General features: G+C 39.8%; 1 protein-coding gene across 1 annotated transcript in view; it reads left to right on the forward strand.

The window, feature by feature from the left end:
* Window positions 1-19,491, forward strand: part of FLT1 (fms related receptor tyrosine kinase 1) — a 107,882-nt gene that overhangs the window by 34,371 nt on the left and 54,020 nt on the right. Inside the window, exons 8-11 of the mRNA XM_002192895.7 lie at window positions 249-366; window positions 2,252-2,421; window positions 2,819-2,978; window positions 17,121-17,235. Of these exons, the coding sequence (XP_002192931.6) occupies window positions 249-366; window positions 2,252-2,421; window positions 2,819-2,978; window positions 17,121-17,235 (563 nt within the window). The remainder of the gene's footprint in view (window positions 1-248; window positions 367-2,251; window positions 2,422-2,818; window positions 2,979-17,120; window positions 17,236-19,491) is intronic.

The raw sequence follows: 19,491 nt of genomic DNA on the forward strand, positions 1-19,491 counted from the left end.
GGCTAGAGTGTATCTTCTCCAAGCAGATTCATGCCCTGGGAACTGCCTCTCAGTTTCTTGTATATTTGTGGTATTCCTTTCTATTTTATAGATCTCTAGGAGATTTGGCTCTAGTCTTGCTGTTAACCTGTGGGAGCATCAAAATTGCTAAAGATAATTTTCATTTGGAGTCACATTTTCTTTAGTAGAGATACTCCTTTTTCAGGGTGAAAATCTGTAATACAAAGCACTTTTTTATTTTGTTTAAGATAAAATGTTCATTAATTTGAAACGTCGAAGAAAAACTGCGCTGGAGGCTGTTGCTGGAAGAAAATCCTATCGTTTGTCAATGAAAGTGAAGGCATTTCCCTCTCCGGAGGTTATATGGTAGGACAACAGTTACTTCTACATATGCATCCTGGACCTCTTTTTATAGTAGAGTTGGGGAGGATTTCTTTGAAGTTTCAGAGCTGCCTGGGGTTCTAACAAGTTATGAGAACATTACTTCCATTTCACAAGTGTGAGAAAGGAGATACGGAAAGTTTAAAGCTGAGATCCTCAAATAGGTTGGGTACGTCTCCTCTTGACATCAATGGATGCTCTACAGCTGAATATCTTTAACTGAAGCGTTGCATCCAGCTTTACTCAGACATAGATAGGAAATCTGAATTTGCTTTTCAGACAGTAAGAGAAAGAAAAGAAGGCTTTCATTAAAATAAATTATTTACTTGAGTCATATAGACATGCACTATTGCAAAAAAAATGCAAGTTGGTATTATTATGCAGTGATCTGCAGGTTGTAGACCTACTTCAGCGCAGCATTCACTGTGTCATTCATTTCGTCTCATGTAAGTTGTGTTAAGAATTTTTGGAGAATTTTTTTTTATTAATCCAAACAATTTTCATATGCAACAATGTTATCTATTCATTATCTCAAGGGTGTTATTGTTTAATTTAAAACACCAGTAGCTCTGGCTCAAGTAGTTGCACTTTAACAAAGCGTCTATGACAAGACTGATTGAGAACACAAACTATACATGCATGAACAGTGGGAGTTCAGGTTACAGCCAGGAATTAATTTTGCTCCAGAAACATTGTTTTGTTTTACAAACTTTTACACTTACGGCTTCATGTGAAAAACTGAGTGGTGAGTGTGATGCTGATACTAGCCATTTATACATAATTTTCTGGTTTTCCAGTGTTTGGGTTTATTGACCACACATATAGATCCAAAACTTCTGAACTAAAAGAATCTTCAAACACTGTCACAAACTTCTATTATTATTTTTTTTTAAATTTAAAATTTAAATTGGTCAGACATTGGAATAAATAGTCCAGAGCAGTGGTGGAGTCTCCATTCTTGGAGATACAAAAAACCATACTAAAAATGGTCTTGGGAAACCTTCTGACCTTGCTTTGTATAGGACATTAGACTAAATGACTTCCAAAGGCTTTTTCAACTGCAGCTATTTTGTGATTCTGTAAAATATACATACAGTGAAGTGTCTAAATCCATAAGTCCTTTGACCAAATTTTAGTGCTCCTCTAATAACAGTAAGAGTTTTTTCTAAAAATTTAGTAAAAGCTGTGAATCATTTAGAATCCATCATCCTAATGAATTTGTGTTGCACCCTTCTACTAACATCATGTTAACCTTCTTGCAGCTTGTTAAAATGCACTTTACGCTGTATTTTAGACTTCGAAGAAAAATCTTTTGCTTCAGGAATCTGTATGTGAGCAACAGTTAGTACTTTCTATGTTGATTTTCTGTTATCTTTAAAAACATTCACTTGATATCTGATTCTTAAGTGCTTATCTTATCTACTTAGTCTTCCTCTTCCTAAAATCACAGCTGTGCTTAGGGTACTGTAATACTTTGTCCCAGGATGTATTTTGAGGTCGTAGAGAAATGGCCAGTGCAAGATGATGCAACCTTTATTACTCTGGCCAACCCTTAGCCAAAATGGTTGTCTTTTAGACTAAATGGCGGTCACAGCCATGGACAATTGGGATCTTCAGAGTGGCAATTTTCAGCAACTCTCAAATACCATAGAGCCCAGTCAGATTCTTATCAATTTTAAGATATAGAATAGTATTCTCTAAAGTGGTTTACAAATATCAGCAATCTTATTTGAAAGGAAAGGACAAGCCTGTGGTAAACAGAATCTCAGACTGGAAATCTCTTCCCAAAGATTGAGGGATATGATGTAACATGGGTGGTTTAAGCAGAAATATTTTTCAGAATTTTGATTTCTGGAATTCCATGAAACAGGTTAAAAGATGGGCTACCTGCTGCTGAAAAATGTGCTCGGTACGTGGTTAAAGACTATTCATTAGTCATCAAGGATGTAGCTGAGGAGGATGCTGGAAACTACACCATAATACTGAGCATTCGACAGTGGAACTTGTCTAAGAATCTTACAGTCACTCTTACTGTAAATGGTAAGTTCACAACATGTTCCCATGCTTCACCTCAACATGTAAGTGCTCAGTTTTCTTTGAGCTGGATTGTCACCAATCTTGCACAGACTTCATGGACCCAATTTTCTTACTGACTTCATGGACCCAAACTCAAGCCTCAAATGTAGAGTGGAAGACTCATCTTTGAACAAGAAGATGGTTTTCATTAGAAGTGTTTGTATCCTCTGCAGCCACATATTTGCTCCTGATGACTTAAATGTGTTACTAAGCACCCATCTGACTTAGGACTGCTGTTTTCCTTTGTTGTCCTGGGGATTTTTCTTGTTACTCACACTGCAAGAATGTAGTATTTTTATAATCGTGCAATACGTTGGAAATAAGCTGGCTTTAATAGCTTTCCAATTTTTACCCTTTACAGTGAAACCGCAGATATACGAAAAGGCCGTGTCATCATTCCCTGATCCCAATCTGCATTTACTAGGCAGCAAACAAGTGCTGACATGCACTGTGTATGGTATTCCTCCACCTAAAATTATGTGGATGTGGTATCCTTGTAAACAAAACCATTCTAAAACAAGGTAGGACAACGTCTTTACTTTTATTTAGTATATCTTTTTTTACTACTACATTTAAATGTTTTTTTTTGTAAGAGTAAAGCTTGCTGTAAACATTGCTTAGTTAATAAAAATTGTCTACTTTTTATCAGTATATTTTTCAGTGGACATGCAACTTTTTCTCCATCGTTACTTGAAAATGGAGGGCAGACTGGTTATTTGGTATTACTGTTTGAGTTTATTTACAGTTCACTACTACTCGTGCATGTAATATTAGTCCAGAAGTGATAATTGCTTCTGCATTTTCATGAGAGAAGACAATGTCTTGCAAAGTTCACATACTTTCACATGGAGTTTTCCTCCATGCTTTTCTTCATGCACAGTGACTCCTGTGTGTGGTTTCTTTTGAAATCAACAGAAAACATCATAGAAACTTCTTCCATTATGAAGAAGTGATATGTTTAGCCACAAATTCAGTTCAGCAAGCTAAATGTGCCCACCATTTTTTCCAGATGATATTTAAACTGGGTAAAGAATAAATACCACCATGCAATCTTACTTGACGTTGATGTGGTGCTCAACTAATCCTGTATTTACATTTTGTTTTCTTTTGAACTCTGTTTCTTATGATTAGGAGTTTGTGTTGACTCACTTATCCAGAGCTCTTCCTGCATAATGAAATCTATCACAAACTTAATGATTAACACTCAACCTCCACAACAGCATTATCATCAAGTTGCTACTGGGGGGTTCAAACAGGCAAGGTACTTGGATCACAGCCCAGTGAAGATATTTAAAAACCTGACAAGTTTTATACACAACATTTTCTCAGTTCCAGTTGAAGAATAATTACATTCCACGGGATTTCACTTTTTTAATGCTTTCATAGAATTGGAATTTAGCACCAGGCAAATATTTAAGTACATGCGTAATTGCAAAGGTACAAGACACCTCCTTCAACTAAATAAGACATCTCAATACTGAGGGTCTCAATACTAAACATGTCAAACTAAAGATACTTGTAAGTGCTTTGAAATCAGTGAGAGAGTGTTTAGCACTTTGTAGAAGCAGAAGTTATTTTTCCTGCGATGTCCTTGGGATTATGCTAATGACTGTCTTTCTGTGCCCTTCTCACCAAGAGGTGGCACTAGCTATCTCTCCTCTTGCTGGAATAAGTATTACCTGAAATTCTCCATTTCAAGGACAGGTGAGAGCTGCATTTCCTCTGTCTGGTATGTTACCTTACAAGGGCAAGTTGAAAAACTTATTTTTGCTAATAAATGTAAGAGAAGAGAAATCACAACATCTTTTAACTAGAGAAACCTTGAGAAAGGTATATATGAAAATTTTCAGTCTTTCAGTTTCTTTCAAGAATTTATACAGCTATGAATAATCTGGATTGAAATCCAATACAGCACTGAAGAAATAGTTGTTTCTTCCTTGGTAGTCGAGGTGGTGCTCATCTGTTGTCAGGTATTTCCTTCTGTTAGCAATCACAGGTCTGCACTCCAGCAGTGCAGTGAGTCTTCAGAAAGAGGAATGGACATATGCACTCAGGTGTTCAGTAATGTGCTGAGCTATAGACTCCATTAAATGCTAATTAGGAGTGTGTTTGAGCAGGTGATCAAAGGAGAAATGTAACAATTTGAGTCACCTATTGGCTCTGTTACAATGTTGTATCCAGACTGGCTTCCAAATTGCCTTCATAATTGCTCTGTGATGATTCCCTTTAACCCTCTCCCCTTCCTTCTCCTTTAAGTACTCATTGAAGAAGTAGCCTGGAGAGCACCATTTTTAAGGCTTTGACTAAAAGGAGTGGGATGATTCCCTCTGAATAATATGACAATTAACTATTGCAGAAAAGCAGAAATACATGAGTAATTACATTTTGTCTCCTGCTTCAGGAAGAGAGCAGAGTGGAGTACCTCAGCAGCTGGCACACCTTGCTCAGGCTGATGTCTGTGCAGGTTCAGGTTTTCTCCCTGAAGAACTGGAAAACCTTTTAATCCCACCTATATTAATATACTTCCCTCTTTGTGTGATGGGAGGTTTGTCTAAACAACAGATTTAATGGGCATGTACCTTGTGCAGGAGATAAGAAACATATCTTGTTCTGCCATTACAGCATTTTTTTTATATTTATCTGCCCAACATTAGGTTTTCAATACTAAAATGTTGCTCTATTTGTGCTCAAGTATGCTTGTTTCTGTACACAGATGAACCTTGTACTTTAATTCAAAGAACCCCCACAGGTTATCCCTTAGTGGGAGATTCTCAGGAAATTTTTGAGTCCCATGTCATAGGACAGAGTGCGCACTCTCAAAAAAAAGATGCTGTTGCTGCAAAGACCTTGCAGTGCTCTATTGGCTCCAAGATCTGTTTTCCCCAATATTTCTTTATATGTGTCTTAACTTCACACCATTTGAGCACTGTCACTGTAAGCTGGGGACTGACTGCTTCAGTTAGATGCTTTTATTTTTGAAGGACTGTTGCCTACGGCCTCCTTTAATAGCCCCCATTAGGTATTGTGGATACTTCTTTCACTTTATTTTCCAAGGAGTATTTCACTTACAAAAATCTAAAAATACCTCAATGAATTCCATTGTTTTAAATGCAGATAAAGCTTTTTGATTGATACAATCAATTTGCATAACTCTTTTCTCTACTTCTCTCAGGCCAGTAGCAGGAGACTGGCCAAATTAAATACTTTCCATAGTTTCCTTGTAGCAAATAATAATAAAAAAATGCAAAATTACTCAACAAACATGAATTTTTGAAATATGGAAAGACTAACATAATTAAAAATTCCCTGTTCTTTGTTTTTTGTTACAATTGCTTTGCTTAAACCAACTCTTGCCATGAATCAACCTTTTTAGCTAGCTAACTAGCTAGCTAGTAGGTGGAAAGATTCTCTTCTGATGTTCACCCAAACAAGGAAACAGAGAAGAGTCAAGAAAATCTGTCTGGGGCAAAAAAGCAATATTCTGGGGGGTTTTTTAAGCTTATGCAGAGATATTAAATTTAGAGATGGCAGCCAAAAGACAGTAGAAGACACAATGCAAAATAAAACTAAAAGTCATTTAAAACCCCCCGAAAAATTAGTATTTCTTAAATGATTGATAAACTGCTTTTCCAGGGCTATCTTACTGCAGTGTATGCTGCTGTTCTATAGCAGACACATTCCCAGGCTGGGCAGCCCCCACATGTTCAGTGGCTATAGAAGAGCACAGCCCTGTGGGACACTTATCCTGAAGTGCCCAGCAGTCTCCTTAGCCTCTTTCCTACCACTCTGGAGCCATCCTATCCATCCTGAATTTGTCTCAGGCTGGGTTGTCAGCAGAGGTGTATGGGGACAGACAGCAGCAGGGCTTGCTGAGAGTCTCCAGAGCCAGGCAGTCTGGGATCCACCTAAAACAGATCAGTTCTGAGGCTGCAGGACAAGCATCTGCATACTGGGAGCATGCTTGATGTTAATGGTTCTTGACCTGAATCTCTTCAGTAGTTTTTGTTTATCTTAAACTGACCTGGCAGAAATTGCCAAGAAAGGCATGTGGGATACTGGTATTGCTCACTGGAGGCACTGGCTTGCTCAGCAGCTGTGCAATGTTTTTTGGGGCCAGTTTTTCTCTCTGGACATTTCTATGTGGGTAGTTCAAGAGAGATCTTCAACCTTTGCCCAAGGTTTGACTGACTGGCCCTTCAGAAATGGCAGACAGTTGCAACACTGAAATTTTATCACTGGTATTTTCAAATCTCCCATCACCTTGCTGCCTCCCTCCTCTTGAGCTATGAGTTTTGTTTAGCCTCAGACTGAATGCTATATTATTATTTTACAGCCCTGCTATTACATCAACCTATGGTTTTTTGGCTTTTGTTGTTTTGGGGATTTTTCCACATCTGCATGTGTTTGCTTGAGGGAGAGAGAAATGTAACAGTACTATGGAGCTGCTTACAGAAACAAGGTAGTCAGGGACACTGGTACATGGTTCTCTGCTCTCCTGACTACAGTGTCAAGATGTGATTTCTACTTGGTGGTAAAACCACCTGATGGTGAGATTGCAGATGTAGGGCTGAATACATGAAGTATCTGAGAGGAAAAAATCTTGAGGTGTACCTTGAAACTTCTGCAGAGATACAGAGAGACTGAAACTATCATAATGGCAGTGCATGGCCAGACTCCCAGCAGTTTCAGTAAAAGAGGAAGCAGGCCATGTGTGCATAGCAGTCTGATTGCATTTTTGCATTGCTTGTGTCACGGTATTAATAAGAGATTAAAAGGCAGAATCATTAGGATGTGCTTGGATAGATGATCAGGGGAAACCAGATTTGGAACATCAGTGAGGTATGTAAAATGAACAAGTAAAGAACAAATGTTGGTTGTACTTAATTAGGAATGTACTGAACCACCCAAATTTAATTGTTGGATGTCTGCAAACATTGATGCCCATTAGCTTGCCCACAGCAACTGGTTTTGTTCCCTGTGCCACCATCTATTTTCAGGAAGGGAAAGGCTGAGTCTTTGAAGCTGGTATAAGTAGGTCAGATGCCATCAACAAACAGGTAGTTCTAAAATGCCTTTGTTTAATTTGACATGTGGCTGAATCCTCAGCTCTACCTTCACACTGGCTGAGGATCTGGCTGGTGGCCTTTGTGCCTTCCACCCTGTGCTACAAGAAAATCACCTTAAAGCAATCTAGTAATGTAAAGGTACTTAAAGGTACACCAAAAATCATACTAGCTATTTCCTTATTTTGTTGTGGTTGGGGAAATAGATTAGTGTAAATAAAAGTCAAACACTGTGGTTTTTTACATAACCTTAAAAAAATGCAGAGGAACTGTCATGGGTGTGCATTGCAGCAGCAACACAGGGAACTTGAAACCAAAGGAAAAAGAGCAGTGAAACAGCATCTGATCTGTTTCAGCCTGAATAAGGAATATGACCAAGTGTCTCATTCTGCACTTTCACTGCGAGCTAAAAGCCAATGCTTGCTTATGAACACATTCTTTCCTCTGAGTAGAGTTAAGTCCTTGTTTTCAGTCACTAATATGGAATTTATAATATTTTTTAATATTTTGTTTGTTTAATATTTTGCTTGCAAAATGCCTTTTGAATCATATCTGGCACATCCATATGTTTACATAAACTTGGCCAATACATGCTTTATACTGAGTTCAGTATGCCCCAGTCTGTCCAGAAGGTTACACATTGATGAATTTATTTGCAAGTATAAATTACTTCATTATGGATCTTAGTTGAATCAGAACCTTAAGCTTTCAAGTTTCAATATTGCTAGTTTCCAAATCACTTTAAATCAAATTCTTAAAAAAATAAACCAAGAAGCATTGTATTATTTATTCTGTCATTGATCAATCTTCAAACATAAGAGCTACAGCAGGATCCAGATCGTCAGGGATACTTCGCTTTTATTATTATTATTATCACGCTTTTATTCTCACTTGCCTATGTTGGTTTTTTTTCACTTGCTCTTCCTTTTATTTTTTCCCAGTTTCTTTTTTTACTTCTTGTTGCCTTCACAGGGTGGTCTCTTGCCTTTACTATGTGCAGTCTGACACCCAGCCTTAAGGAAAAACACTTAAGGGTCACGTAGATGGTGGGATATGTGTGTGCTTGATCTTTTGCTCCATGTGGCCCAGCCCATAGGAAACAAAGTGTGTGACAGGCTGTACGTGGGGACTGCACGACGTGAGCGAGGCCCCGCACGCTGGCGGTGTCCGAGCCAGTGGGGAGTCCCAGCCCGAAGCCAGCAGCCTGCTCCTGCACTAGCAGGGGCTCCTGGCCAAAGGAAGGCACCAGGTCAAACTCTGTGTGTGCTTAGGAGTGATTATGAATGGAGTACTATTACTGGATCAAGTACACCTTTTACAAAAATATACAAACTTTAGTTAGCATCCTCTTTCCTTTTATGTGTATGCCTTTCAAAAAGCCTTTGCAGAAGGCTTTGAACAGGCACGTGAGGTAGGATTGTGCTCATAAAAAAATATTCTGTTAAAAAATAGAAAACAGAGGTTAAGAGGGAACAACCAGTTCTTGCAGTGTAGGGAGGTGATCAGTGAAGTTTTTCAGAAGCTGGTGCTCGGGTCTGTACTTGTCAACACGTTCAGAAATAACCTGGAAAAGGTGGTAAGGAGGTGACAGTGTTTGCTGCTGATGACAAGTTATTCAGATTTGTAAGGATGAGGGGCTGATTGCAATGAAATGCAGAACTCTATGAATCCAGGTATCTGAGTAAAAAAGTGGCAGGTGAAATTCACCAGAGATAAATGTGCATGATATACACAGGAAAAAAAATTTACTTTCATATGTAAAATACATGTTAAAAAGCTGTTGACTGATCATTACTACTACAAAGAAGGATCTGAGTGCTGTGATAGATGAGTTTGTGAAAGTGAATAGCACCATGAGCAACTCAAAAAGAAAATCAAATGTTAGGAATTACCAAGAAAGAAACAAAGACCACAGTACAGAACACCATGATAACTCCACAAATCCATAAGTCATCAACGTCTTTATGCTATGAGCATTTCTGATCCTTTCATTTCAAAGGATTCAGTCAAACTAGGAGGTACACCAGGAATAGCATCTAAAAGGATCAAAGGAATTTCAGAGAATGAGAGGAATGTGTGAAGGATGAGTGAGGAGGGAGATTAAGACTCTTGCAGACTGAAAAAGATATGGCTTGGGAGCTACAGGATAGAGACTTACAGATTTGTGAAAGCCACATGTCTGAGGATGAGTTGTGTGTATCTTTTCCAATTCAAGAGGTAGGGGCCATTAGATGAAGACAGGAGGAGCAGAATTTGAGGAACTGAAAAAGGATATAGCTCCTCATGTAGGGGATAGGATATCTGTGAATATCCTTGCCAGAAGATTTGGGGGGTTTGAAGACTTTCTACAGTCTTGGAAGAGAAGTGTAGAAACTGTCTATATTGCGGGAAGTTCCTGAGCTGATAATAACTGGTGACTGGGGGAGTGTTAGAAGGAAATATCTGAAGTTATCCTGCTCTTACTCATCCCCTGCCATCTGCATATGGTCATTGTTGGGACAGGATATGGGGTAGATGGATCCTTGGTCTTACATCCATGCCTGTCAGTATTTTCTCTTCCTGTTTTCTCTCTAATCAACTCCCCTCTCTCCTCAGAAATGTTTCCCTCCATTCTTTCTCATCCTTTCCTTGCTTTCTGTCTGGACTTCAGTCCTTCACTCCAGTCAGCCCAGAGTTGCTCTCAGACCCCTACTTGAAGAGAAGTTGAAAACAAATCATCTTGAAAAATACAACCTCAGTGGATCAACAGTTCCTCTGTCTCCTTTGCTAATCACTGGAAAATGGAAATGGTGAGAGTTGTGCTTCCAGCTTGTCAGCAAGACGGGCAGTGTGAAGGACTGTGTAAATAGGCTACTAAAGAGTTATTCCTATCTAGAACCAAGAGGATCCAGATAGGACAGAAAAGGGAAAAAAGGGAATTTTGGCATTCTGAGAAGGAAGGATTTGTGGATACATGGATCTTGGAATATTATAGATGTAAGGTTATGTCTAGAAGTTGAGCGAGTTATTAGAAATGAGTTGTGCAAGGAAAATAACTTACACTAGAAAGGTCTGAACAATATCTTGGATTTTATTTATAGGGAACATAAATTAGAAATAAAAAGAAACTGAGTGCAAGAGTGGACATTGTATATAGAGGTTTTGTGGACTTTCTCTTTAGGATTCTAACTGTTCAACCAAATTGTAAGACCATCTTCCTTGCAGTACTGCAGACTCTCAAAATCAAACACTTTTTTCCCCTGAAAGAAATTCTAGATGCTTGTGAAAATCTCATGTGATAATTCCATAGTTCCAGCCAATATCCTACTTCTCTGTGCAGGACATGAGTTTTTCTTTTGCACAGAGAAAGTGGAGGCTGAGTCACAGTGGCTTCATGGGAGTTGAGAGTGAACACAGTTTAGTAAAGGAGGGAAGAGAGTAGTGTAACAAGGAAGGAAGGTAGGTTTGGCTGAAATATGATGGCATTCTTTGTTCATGAAGAATGCTAAGCAGTGTGAAGCAGAAAATTAAGGATAAAGAAGCAAAATATAGTTTTCTGATAAGACAAGGTGAGAAAATTTCAGATAACCTCAGTATGTGTAGACACCAGAAAAATGCTATTATGTACCCTAGTGGCCAGAGGTTTCAAGTAACGGCAAATTGGAAGCAAAATATGTTTTTTTCTGGTGACCCTCAGCCTCAGTCATTTGCTGTTTTGTTGCAAGTAACTGGTGTTACCAGTGCTCAGCTGGGCAGTTACAGAAGTGATTTTTCTTCCTTTGGAAATCTGAGTGTGGGCTGATGAAATACTGAAAGCTGAGGTAGGTAACATTGCTGTTGATCTTGCTGCTTCTTTTGAGATAGCTCAGATCAATCAGCTTTCCAGACAGCAAACTGGAATAGTTAAGGGCAAGTCATAATGCTTGAAAAGGATGAGTATGAAAGGTAACACCATCCACTTATCTGGTTGCATATCAGTAATAGCAAGAAAGGCAATGTGCAGCTATCAAATGCCTCCTTTTTCAATAGAGCCATGAAAGTATATAACAAAGCTCTAAATGATATCTAGTCTACTCTTTTCAAAGATACCCCCCAGGAGAATGAGGCTTTTGTAACATCAGGGACCTGATCCTAAATAAATAAATACAAATAAACAAATGAACAATAAGCAATGTAAAATATATTCAGTTCCTCCCACCTGTAGTTTTCCTCCTAGCTCCACCAATGCACATATTGGTGTTTGGGATGAGCTCCCAGCTGCAGTTTTGCCAGTATTTCAAACTCTAGCTGATTGGTTTTGACCTAGAGCAGGAGCACCTAGACCATAGCTTCGTAGAATCATAGAAACACATGCATAGACAAAGCTGGCAAGGGGCCAGCACATGTTCTCTTTCCCCTACCCCCATTAAGCACGTTTTACAAACTGAACATGCTCCCTGCTACTATTTTTCCTCTCTGTTTCCTGCTTCAAATTGACTCAATATTCCCAAGGACACGTGGCTGCACCAGCCCTGTGCTATCAATCACACAGCACTGGATGCTGAGGCCCAGAGTAGTCATGGCCCATGCCATTCAGAATTTTTTTGGTAACTTGCAAATAAAAACCAGTTCCTATGTGTTCTTTACAATTCCAGGAATTTCCAGAGTTCCTGTCATAATGTTAGTGTCATTGCCATTGCCTCTTAAAAGACATGAGTCAGCCCAACTTGAATTTGTAGTAACATTGCCCTCACGCTGCTAGGAATTGCTGCCCTAAAAAAAGGATAGCTGCTGAGAAAACTATGGTGACTGCCAATAACCACTCTAAAAAATGGGCACTGCTGGTGACAGGATGGTTTCCTCTCCCTCCCAACAAATACTACCCCAATGAATGAGTGTGAGTGAGGCTGCCAGGGGCTTTGCCAAGAGGAATGCTTGCGTAGAGAGATGAATGAAATGTTACACAAGGTAAGGATTGCAATGACCTCTGGAATCACACAGGAGGGCTTGGGAAAAAGAAGCTGGGAAGACAAGGAGACAGAAGATGGGTATTTTTCCAACTGATTATGGCTCTTTCACTGGTATTTGTTGTTGCACTGCTTGAACTGAAAACTGCAGGACTGTCTTTGGCATGGGGAAGATGTTTCTGGATGGGCCAGATGTGGGGCTTTCAATCAGAACTGACTGTCATACATGAGATCAAACCATCCTACTAATAATTGGACAAATTGCTTACCTCAGCTCCCATGCTCTGCTATAAAGTATCAAGCAGCTTTTCTTCTGAGACCAGTAGTTTCATCGGCAAGACTTTAGCTTGGAGCTGGTCTGTAGTGTGATTTCAGTGAAATACATCAAGATGACATGAAGTACACTCTTACCCTGGAAACTTTTCCCTGTTTATAGTTATAAATACACCATGCTATTGTGCTTGGCATGCTGCATGGTAATAGAAGTGAGGGCTCTGAAACTCATTAGGAAAGGGAACGGGCCATGGAGCAGAGCGAGGACAGCATGAAGCGAAGGTTGATCACCACAGCCTTGTCCAGAATAGGCCATGGGAGTTTTCTTATCTCGCTTTGGCAGGAGGTGCTGCTAGCTTCCTGTGCGAAATCATGAGCATATGCTGCTTTCCTCTTGTTGTTTGGCTTCCTCCGCTACACAAGACGGTTCCCAGCACTGTGATTATCTTTGCATCTTCAAACATGGCACACTCTGCTTCCTCAAGGGCTTGATGTATTCTCGAGTAGCAGGCTGCCTCCCCTCCCCCGGCCATTTCTCCAGGGCCCCCACGGGTGCCAACTCCGCACATCACAGACATTTTATAAAGCTGGGTTTACTTCTTGTTGCATAAACCTCCCCCAGCCTCTCCAAATTTGTGTAAATTCCCAAAGCTCTGGGTGAGGAGCAGGTCTGAGAGCAGAACTCACCCTGCTACAGGCAGAGCCACTCTCACCCTCTTTCCCTATGTGCTGGGCTTCTTTGAAAACCTTTCAGAGAATTAGTGGCTCCTGTTTTTACAAAAGAATAGCCTTTTTCTCATGCTCTTGAACACAAAGGCTGATGCATGCTGGTGCGAGTGCATACCTGCAAATGTGCATGCCAGCACACATGAAGGCACATGGGAAAAACTACTTAGGGTGTGATTAACCTGAGTGCTCTGCTTCTACCTGCACTCCACTAAGGCAGCTGAGTCTGATTACCTCACTATGCGGTTGTGTAACTTCCGTAAGCTTAGGTTTGTGCACACCCCCGTTAGCATTTTTTATGTGGGGTCTCTACACATGCAGAGTTGCACCCACAAAGTAGAAACGTGAAGGGGCCTGCAGGGACACAGGTGAAAGAAATGCATAGAAATGTGCTGACAGAAATCAGCTTGTTTATCAATCCCTGCGCACGCTGTGTGCTCTTTCGTTAACCCGGCGGTAACCCTACTCTAAGATTTCCTGACGATGCAAAGCACCGAGGCTCATCCCACAACAAAACATTTCAGGAATTCATGTACTCTGGAGATATCTGCATTAAGATTCAAATACCTAAAATGCAGTGGGATTTCCCTGCAAACACAGACAGATCTTGCTAAAAATGCAATACCCTTGTTATTTTACTGAGTGGGTAGTTTAAAGAAATTGGTAATTTACTTGAAATCAGAAAAATATGCAGCTGATGTTATGTGAGGACACGCTCTATGAAACATCAGTTGAGTTAACAGGAAGATGATTGCCTATTTTGGTTCCAGCCAGCATGGATTTTTGTGTTTTCGTTTTTCTGTCTCTCTCTCCAAGCATCTGTGCTTAACACAAACATTTCGTTTGATGATTACATCTAAGTTCAGGAGAACCTTTCCTCTTTCTGTTACAAAACTTTTGTTACAAAACAGAAGCTGAGGTTGGGTTAAGAGGCAGGACTTTGGACTATTTTTTTCCATCTCTACCTGATGCTGTTGGCCTAGGCAGCATCTTTCATGTGGCACCCCTGGCAGCAGTAAGAGGTGGGATGACTTGGAGTCAGCCAGCTCAGGATAGTGGACAGAGCTCGTGTGTTTTCCCTGAGTTATTTTAGTGTATTTGAGGTTACAGTGAAGGGATTTGGCAGCTGATGAGAGGAAGCATCTGGTTCTACATCCAAAGGGATGAGTCTGAGTCTTGTCCTAGACTCTGCCTGGCAGCCGTGCTGCAGCTGATCTGTAAACGTTTTCTGATCAGCAGTCATTGGAGCTGATGCTGTGTGTACAACAGTACTCACACCTCCAGCTGTGTGCTGTTGGATGTAGCATTCTCAGCTTGATTGTGACTCATTTTATATTAAAACTGTGGACAACAGCTATGAAGTGTATTCAATTTTCTACTTTAATTGCATTAATGTTGTAATCACCAGTTTGGATATAGAATGGAATGTGGCGTCAGTAGAGTTCATGTATGTGCCTCCAGGGCTAATCTAGCACTTTGCATGTGTTTTTCTTGTTATTGTGATGTTATTGTAGTTCTGATGGTGGTTTGCATTCTGGTATTAATGAGTAATCATCATCTCACTGTGCTAAGCATCAACAAAGACATAACACTGTCCTCATCCCTAAGACATGGCAAACTAAATATATACAGTCTTTTTAAGTAATTGTGAGGAAAAGTATAATAATAGCAACTGAGTCCAGAGGCTCCAGAGCTATAAGAAAGGAAATTAGAGATGCTTTTCAGAGATGCACAAGCAGCTTCAGAATATGCCTTATGCCGTCTTTCTGTCCTTTACCAAAATATGTGTAAGGACTTCTATGGTAAAAAGTACAAAATTTCAGCAATGTACCATGCATTCTGTGGGGATAGGAAAAAAATAAATTAGGAGGCACCTTTTAATATGCATGAAGTGGGATTTAGGTGTCTCTGTTTTCCTGTACAGATTGCATCCCGTCACGAATGTGCTCTTGATGCTGCCTGTTTCTATGTCTGGCATCACAAAATGAGTTTTGATATCTTCTATGGCATGAAGATGTTACCAGCTTAGCCAGATTATCTTGCCTTCTGTGTTTTTCCCTTGTTACAGAACCAGACTTCTTAAAGCTTTAAATGTGCAAAGTAAATGGCATCTACCTTTCTGAATAATTTTAACCATTTTTCCCCATCTGAGTGCAACAGGTGCCTTTATTAATACACCTGTCTTTCACTCACTATGGTCTCAAAAAAAAAAATTTCTAGAAGTTGGCCTTTAAACCAACATCTGAAATGTATGGTTGTGTAGATAGGGCTTTCCAGCCATGCTCTTGCTCCCTGTCCTCTCTCCATGAATGAATCTCCATTCCTTCTCCTGTCTTTTTTTCTGTATTTTCAACACACTGATCCTTTCAGTGTGCATTGTGAAATTTTGGCAGCCTAAGTTAGTTTCCATGTCATTATTTCTTTAAGCTGTAATATCTGCTAAGTCATTGCCAGTTTGACGCAAAACTGTACAATTAAAAACAGGCATGTAAAGTTGGTGTACCATTGGTATTCTAAACAACACAAAGTTTACTGTGCAAAGCAAACTGCACAGTTGGCTGAAGGGAAATTACTCTGATTCTTTAGTCAGGATTGCATCATATTCTGTTTTTCAGTCACTGGGCTTTAAAGTTCATTTCTCCAAACAACTGTTATACAAGTCAGAACTATTTGATTACAGATATGACAGCCATTATCTTTCAAATCCAAGGAACACAGTGTATTTGAAAGAGCATCATCAAGCTGAAGGGTTAATCTCTGCCAATTAATGTGGAATTGAACAAGCAACAGCAAAATTCTGGATGAAAAACTGAACTAGATATTCTCAAAGAACAGGGTCAGGCAGCACTTAAGAAGCATTCCAATGTGTTTATATCCATGTGTACCAAATCAGACTTTAAGAAACAAATTATCTCTACCATGACCACACCTGAATGTTCTGATTACAAGCCAATTTGTTGCATAAGGCAAAACCATTTTTTCTCTGGGACCTCCATTCATTAAGATGCATTTGATTTTCTTCCAGTAAAATTATCATTTAAATCCCTTTGTCATTTGGGTATAATTCTGTTTACCCTCACTTTGTTCATTTGCAGGATTATGCTTATTTTTACTGTGTGTCTTGTAATCATTGAACATCAGTATTAACATCTTACAGTTTTGTAATCTGAACTAAAAAATGTATTCAGAAATGAAAACCAGCATAATCTTTTGTTAAAGCAAAAAAGAATATGCACAGAGTAAAAGAGCATCCAATGCCCTATGGAATGCATCTTGAAACAAATATAATTTGTCTTGAGTTAAAGGCTAAAAATAGTATGAACTCATATTCTGGCCATGTCTGAAAACAGGAGCATCGGAAATGGTATGTTGGTCTTGTACAGCTCTATATTTAGGCTGTGACCGTAAATTCTGGCCTCACAGTTTGCAGTGGCTTAAATGTGAACATTTACTCCAGAGAGCTAATATACAAGGAGTGAATGTGGAAGTGAATCCAATTATCAGGCTCCAAACCTCAAAATTTAATTAAAAGCAATTACACTTTCCTGGTCATCACAGCACCCGTAGTTTTCCTGACTGATCACTGATTTCAAAACAATTGTTTTGTCTTATGTGTTGAATTTCTAGCCAATTTCTATCACCAAATCAATAACATTTTAATTTTTGTTGTCTTTAGGCACGGATTTTGCTTTTATACTGAAGGATCTTACATCCTGAAAGCTGGCAGCAATGTAGGAAACAGGATCCAGAGCATCACTGAGAGAACAGCTGTAATAGAGGGCAAAAATAAGGTATGATTCCTAGGAGCAGATAACCTTTTCATGTATTGAAAATGAACTGTAAGATGCTATCAAGGTAACAGAGAAGAAGCCAGCATTTTGATATTGTGTAGATTTGAGGACCTGCATACTTGTAGATAAGTTTCATGCTTGGTATTTATCTGCTCAGAGTACTTTTTTTCTGGTGACAGTCATATAAAGGTAAGTGACATGCCAAGAGAGTGTATCAGTGGGATTCACTATATCTGCTCTCTTATTCATGGTCTGAATATCTTGGGGTACCTCAGGAGCACGGGGCAGGGTTCCAGGCCATCTTTGCCTCATTTTGTGCAATTGCACAATTTCATGTTAGTTTTTTTTCCTATGAGAATTAAACTATTTATAGTTTTATTCACAGATATGGTCCTAGTTGATTAGATGGCCGTGTCTTTTTTGGAATAAATTCTAAAGAACCAAAAGAATCCAGATTATGGAAGCAAAGTTTAAGAGAAGTCTCAGTCAGAGACAGCAAGACGGGATTTATCCCACCAGTGCTAGCCATCTAAAATTAGTTGATAGTCCAAGCCAAGCATCCCTTTATGGGTCATGGGGATATGCAGATAATTCTGAAGGGCATGTAGGCCTATTATCTATTGGTGTCTAAAGTGGAAGAGAAAGCCCACGAGATTAACTTGCCAAGGGCTAAGGAGGCTTGTCCATCAGTTAAAGCCTCAAATCAAGGATTCCCTAGGTCAAATGCACTTCCCTAGGATAGACAGGAGACTGATTTGGTGTGGCTGGGTGGCCTCTGCTACAGAGCAGCTCAGGTGTCATAACACTGTCACAGTCTGTTTTCATAGGCTAGTTTGTGGTAGTAATAGCTAAAAAGATTATAAATTTTAAAGGCTATCTTACTCTAGGCCTTTCATTTTTAATGACACCAAAATGCTTCTTGTAATTCTAAGGTCACGGGGGTTACAGGTCTCTTTTCCTTGATGGTTGCCTTCAGTTTCCTGCATATGAAAATGGGTATAAACTGTAGTTATTCTCATGTCAAGGGCCTTTCACACACCACAGAATAAATAGGGTTTTACGTGCAGCCAAGAATCAGATCTGGGACTGCATTTTCTCCGTCTGTTTTACTATTTAGAAAGTATCACAGGTGTCCATGGCACCATTCCAGCTCATGGGAACAGGCTGGATCCCAGGGAGGCATTTGCTCTATTTAGCTGTCCAGCTCTACGTGCTTAAAGATCAAGGCAAAAATGGGAGCTAACAGCTTCCTAGGGTACACTATCATAGGAAAGCACATGAAAAATGAAACATAAGGAGGGATTGGAAGGAGGAAAGGGAAATCATTTCAGGCACAGGGAGACAGAGTCTATTCCATAGGGGGAATGATGAACAAGATGATAAGAATCAATTCTTTTCTAGCAGTCATATAGCCGTGTTATGAGTGCAGTCCTACCTGTTCACAGGATGCAGAAGGAGCTGTCTAATAACCAGATCTCATTCTCCTTGTGTACCATGAATTTTGGAGACAGCAGAAGAGGAGTGGCCAAAATATCAAAGCAACTTCCAGTCAACAGCAAATAAATTCCTCCCTGGAGGAAGATGCTAATGATGGGTCCTTGCGTCAGAACTGCAAGTCTTTGGCAAGCAGCCCTTTTTAAAAATGTGCCCAGAAATGAACCAAGGAATGGTCCTTGCACAGAAAGATTTGCCGTGAAACTTACTGGTCCTCCCTGTATTCCTTGTCTTTTTGCTCTTTAGTTCAACTAAGAAAGGTCTACCTTGCTTTGCTTTACTCCTCCTAGTCCCTATGTGGAGGGGGAGGTTAGTGAAACAATCTCTGTACTCATCTTTTTCACAGCTTTACTAATGTTTCTCTATTTCTGCTGCTCTTCTGTAGCTTTTCAAGCACAGCTGGACTGCTATTGTAAGTAAAAAAGTGCTCTCTAAGTCCAGGCTCCTGGCCAAGCTGAGACTTGCATGATTAGTGCACACACAGCTGCTCTAGGGCATCCAGGATTGTTATTTTAAATCCATGGGAGTCTATGGCTTTTTACTCTTTGCAGCCCAAGACTCACTCTCAGTGTGCCTGAGCAAACTCAAAGAGACAGCTCAGACAGAACCCTTGCCCATCTGCAGCGATATTGTCGGAGTGTTAATAGCACTGAGCTCACTGAATGCAGCACATCACCGCAAGTGTCTGCCTTGGATGGACTGCTACTGTGAGCAGTTCTATTCCTGCAAGCAGCTGTGAGCAGCTCTCCGAGGCACTTCCAC

Source organism: Taeniopygia guttata, chromosome 1 (genome assembly GCF_048771995.1).
Source record: "Taeniopygia guttata chromosome 1, bTaeGut7.mat, whole genome shotgun sequence".
Classification (NCBI taxonomy): domain Eukaryota; kingdom Metazoa; phylum Chordata; class Aves; order Passeriformes; family Estrildidae; genus Taeniopygia; species Taeniopygia guttata.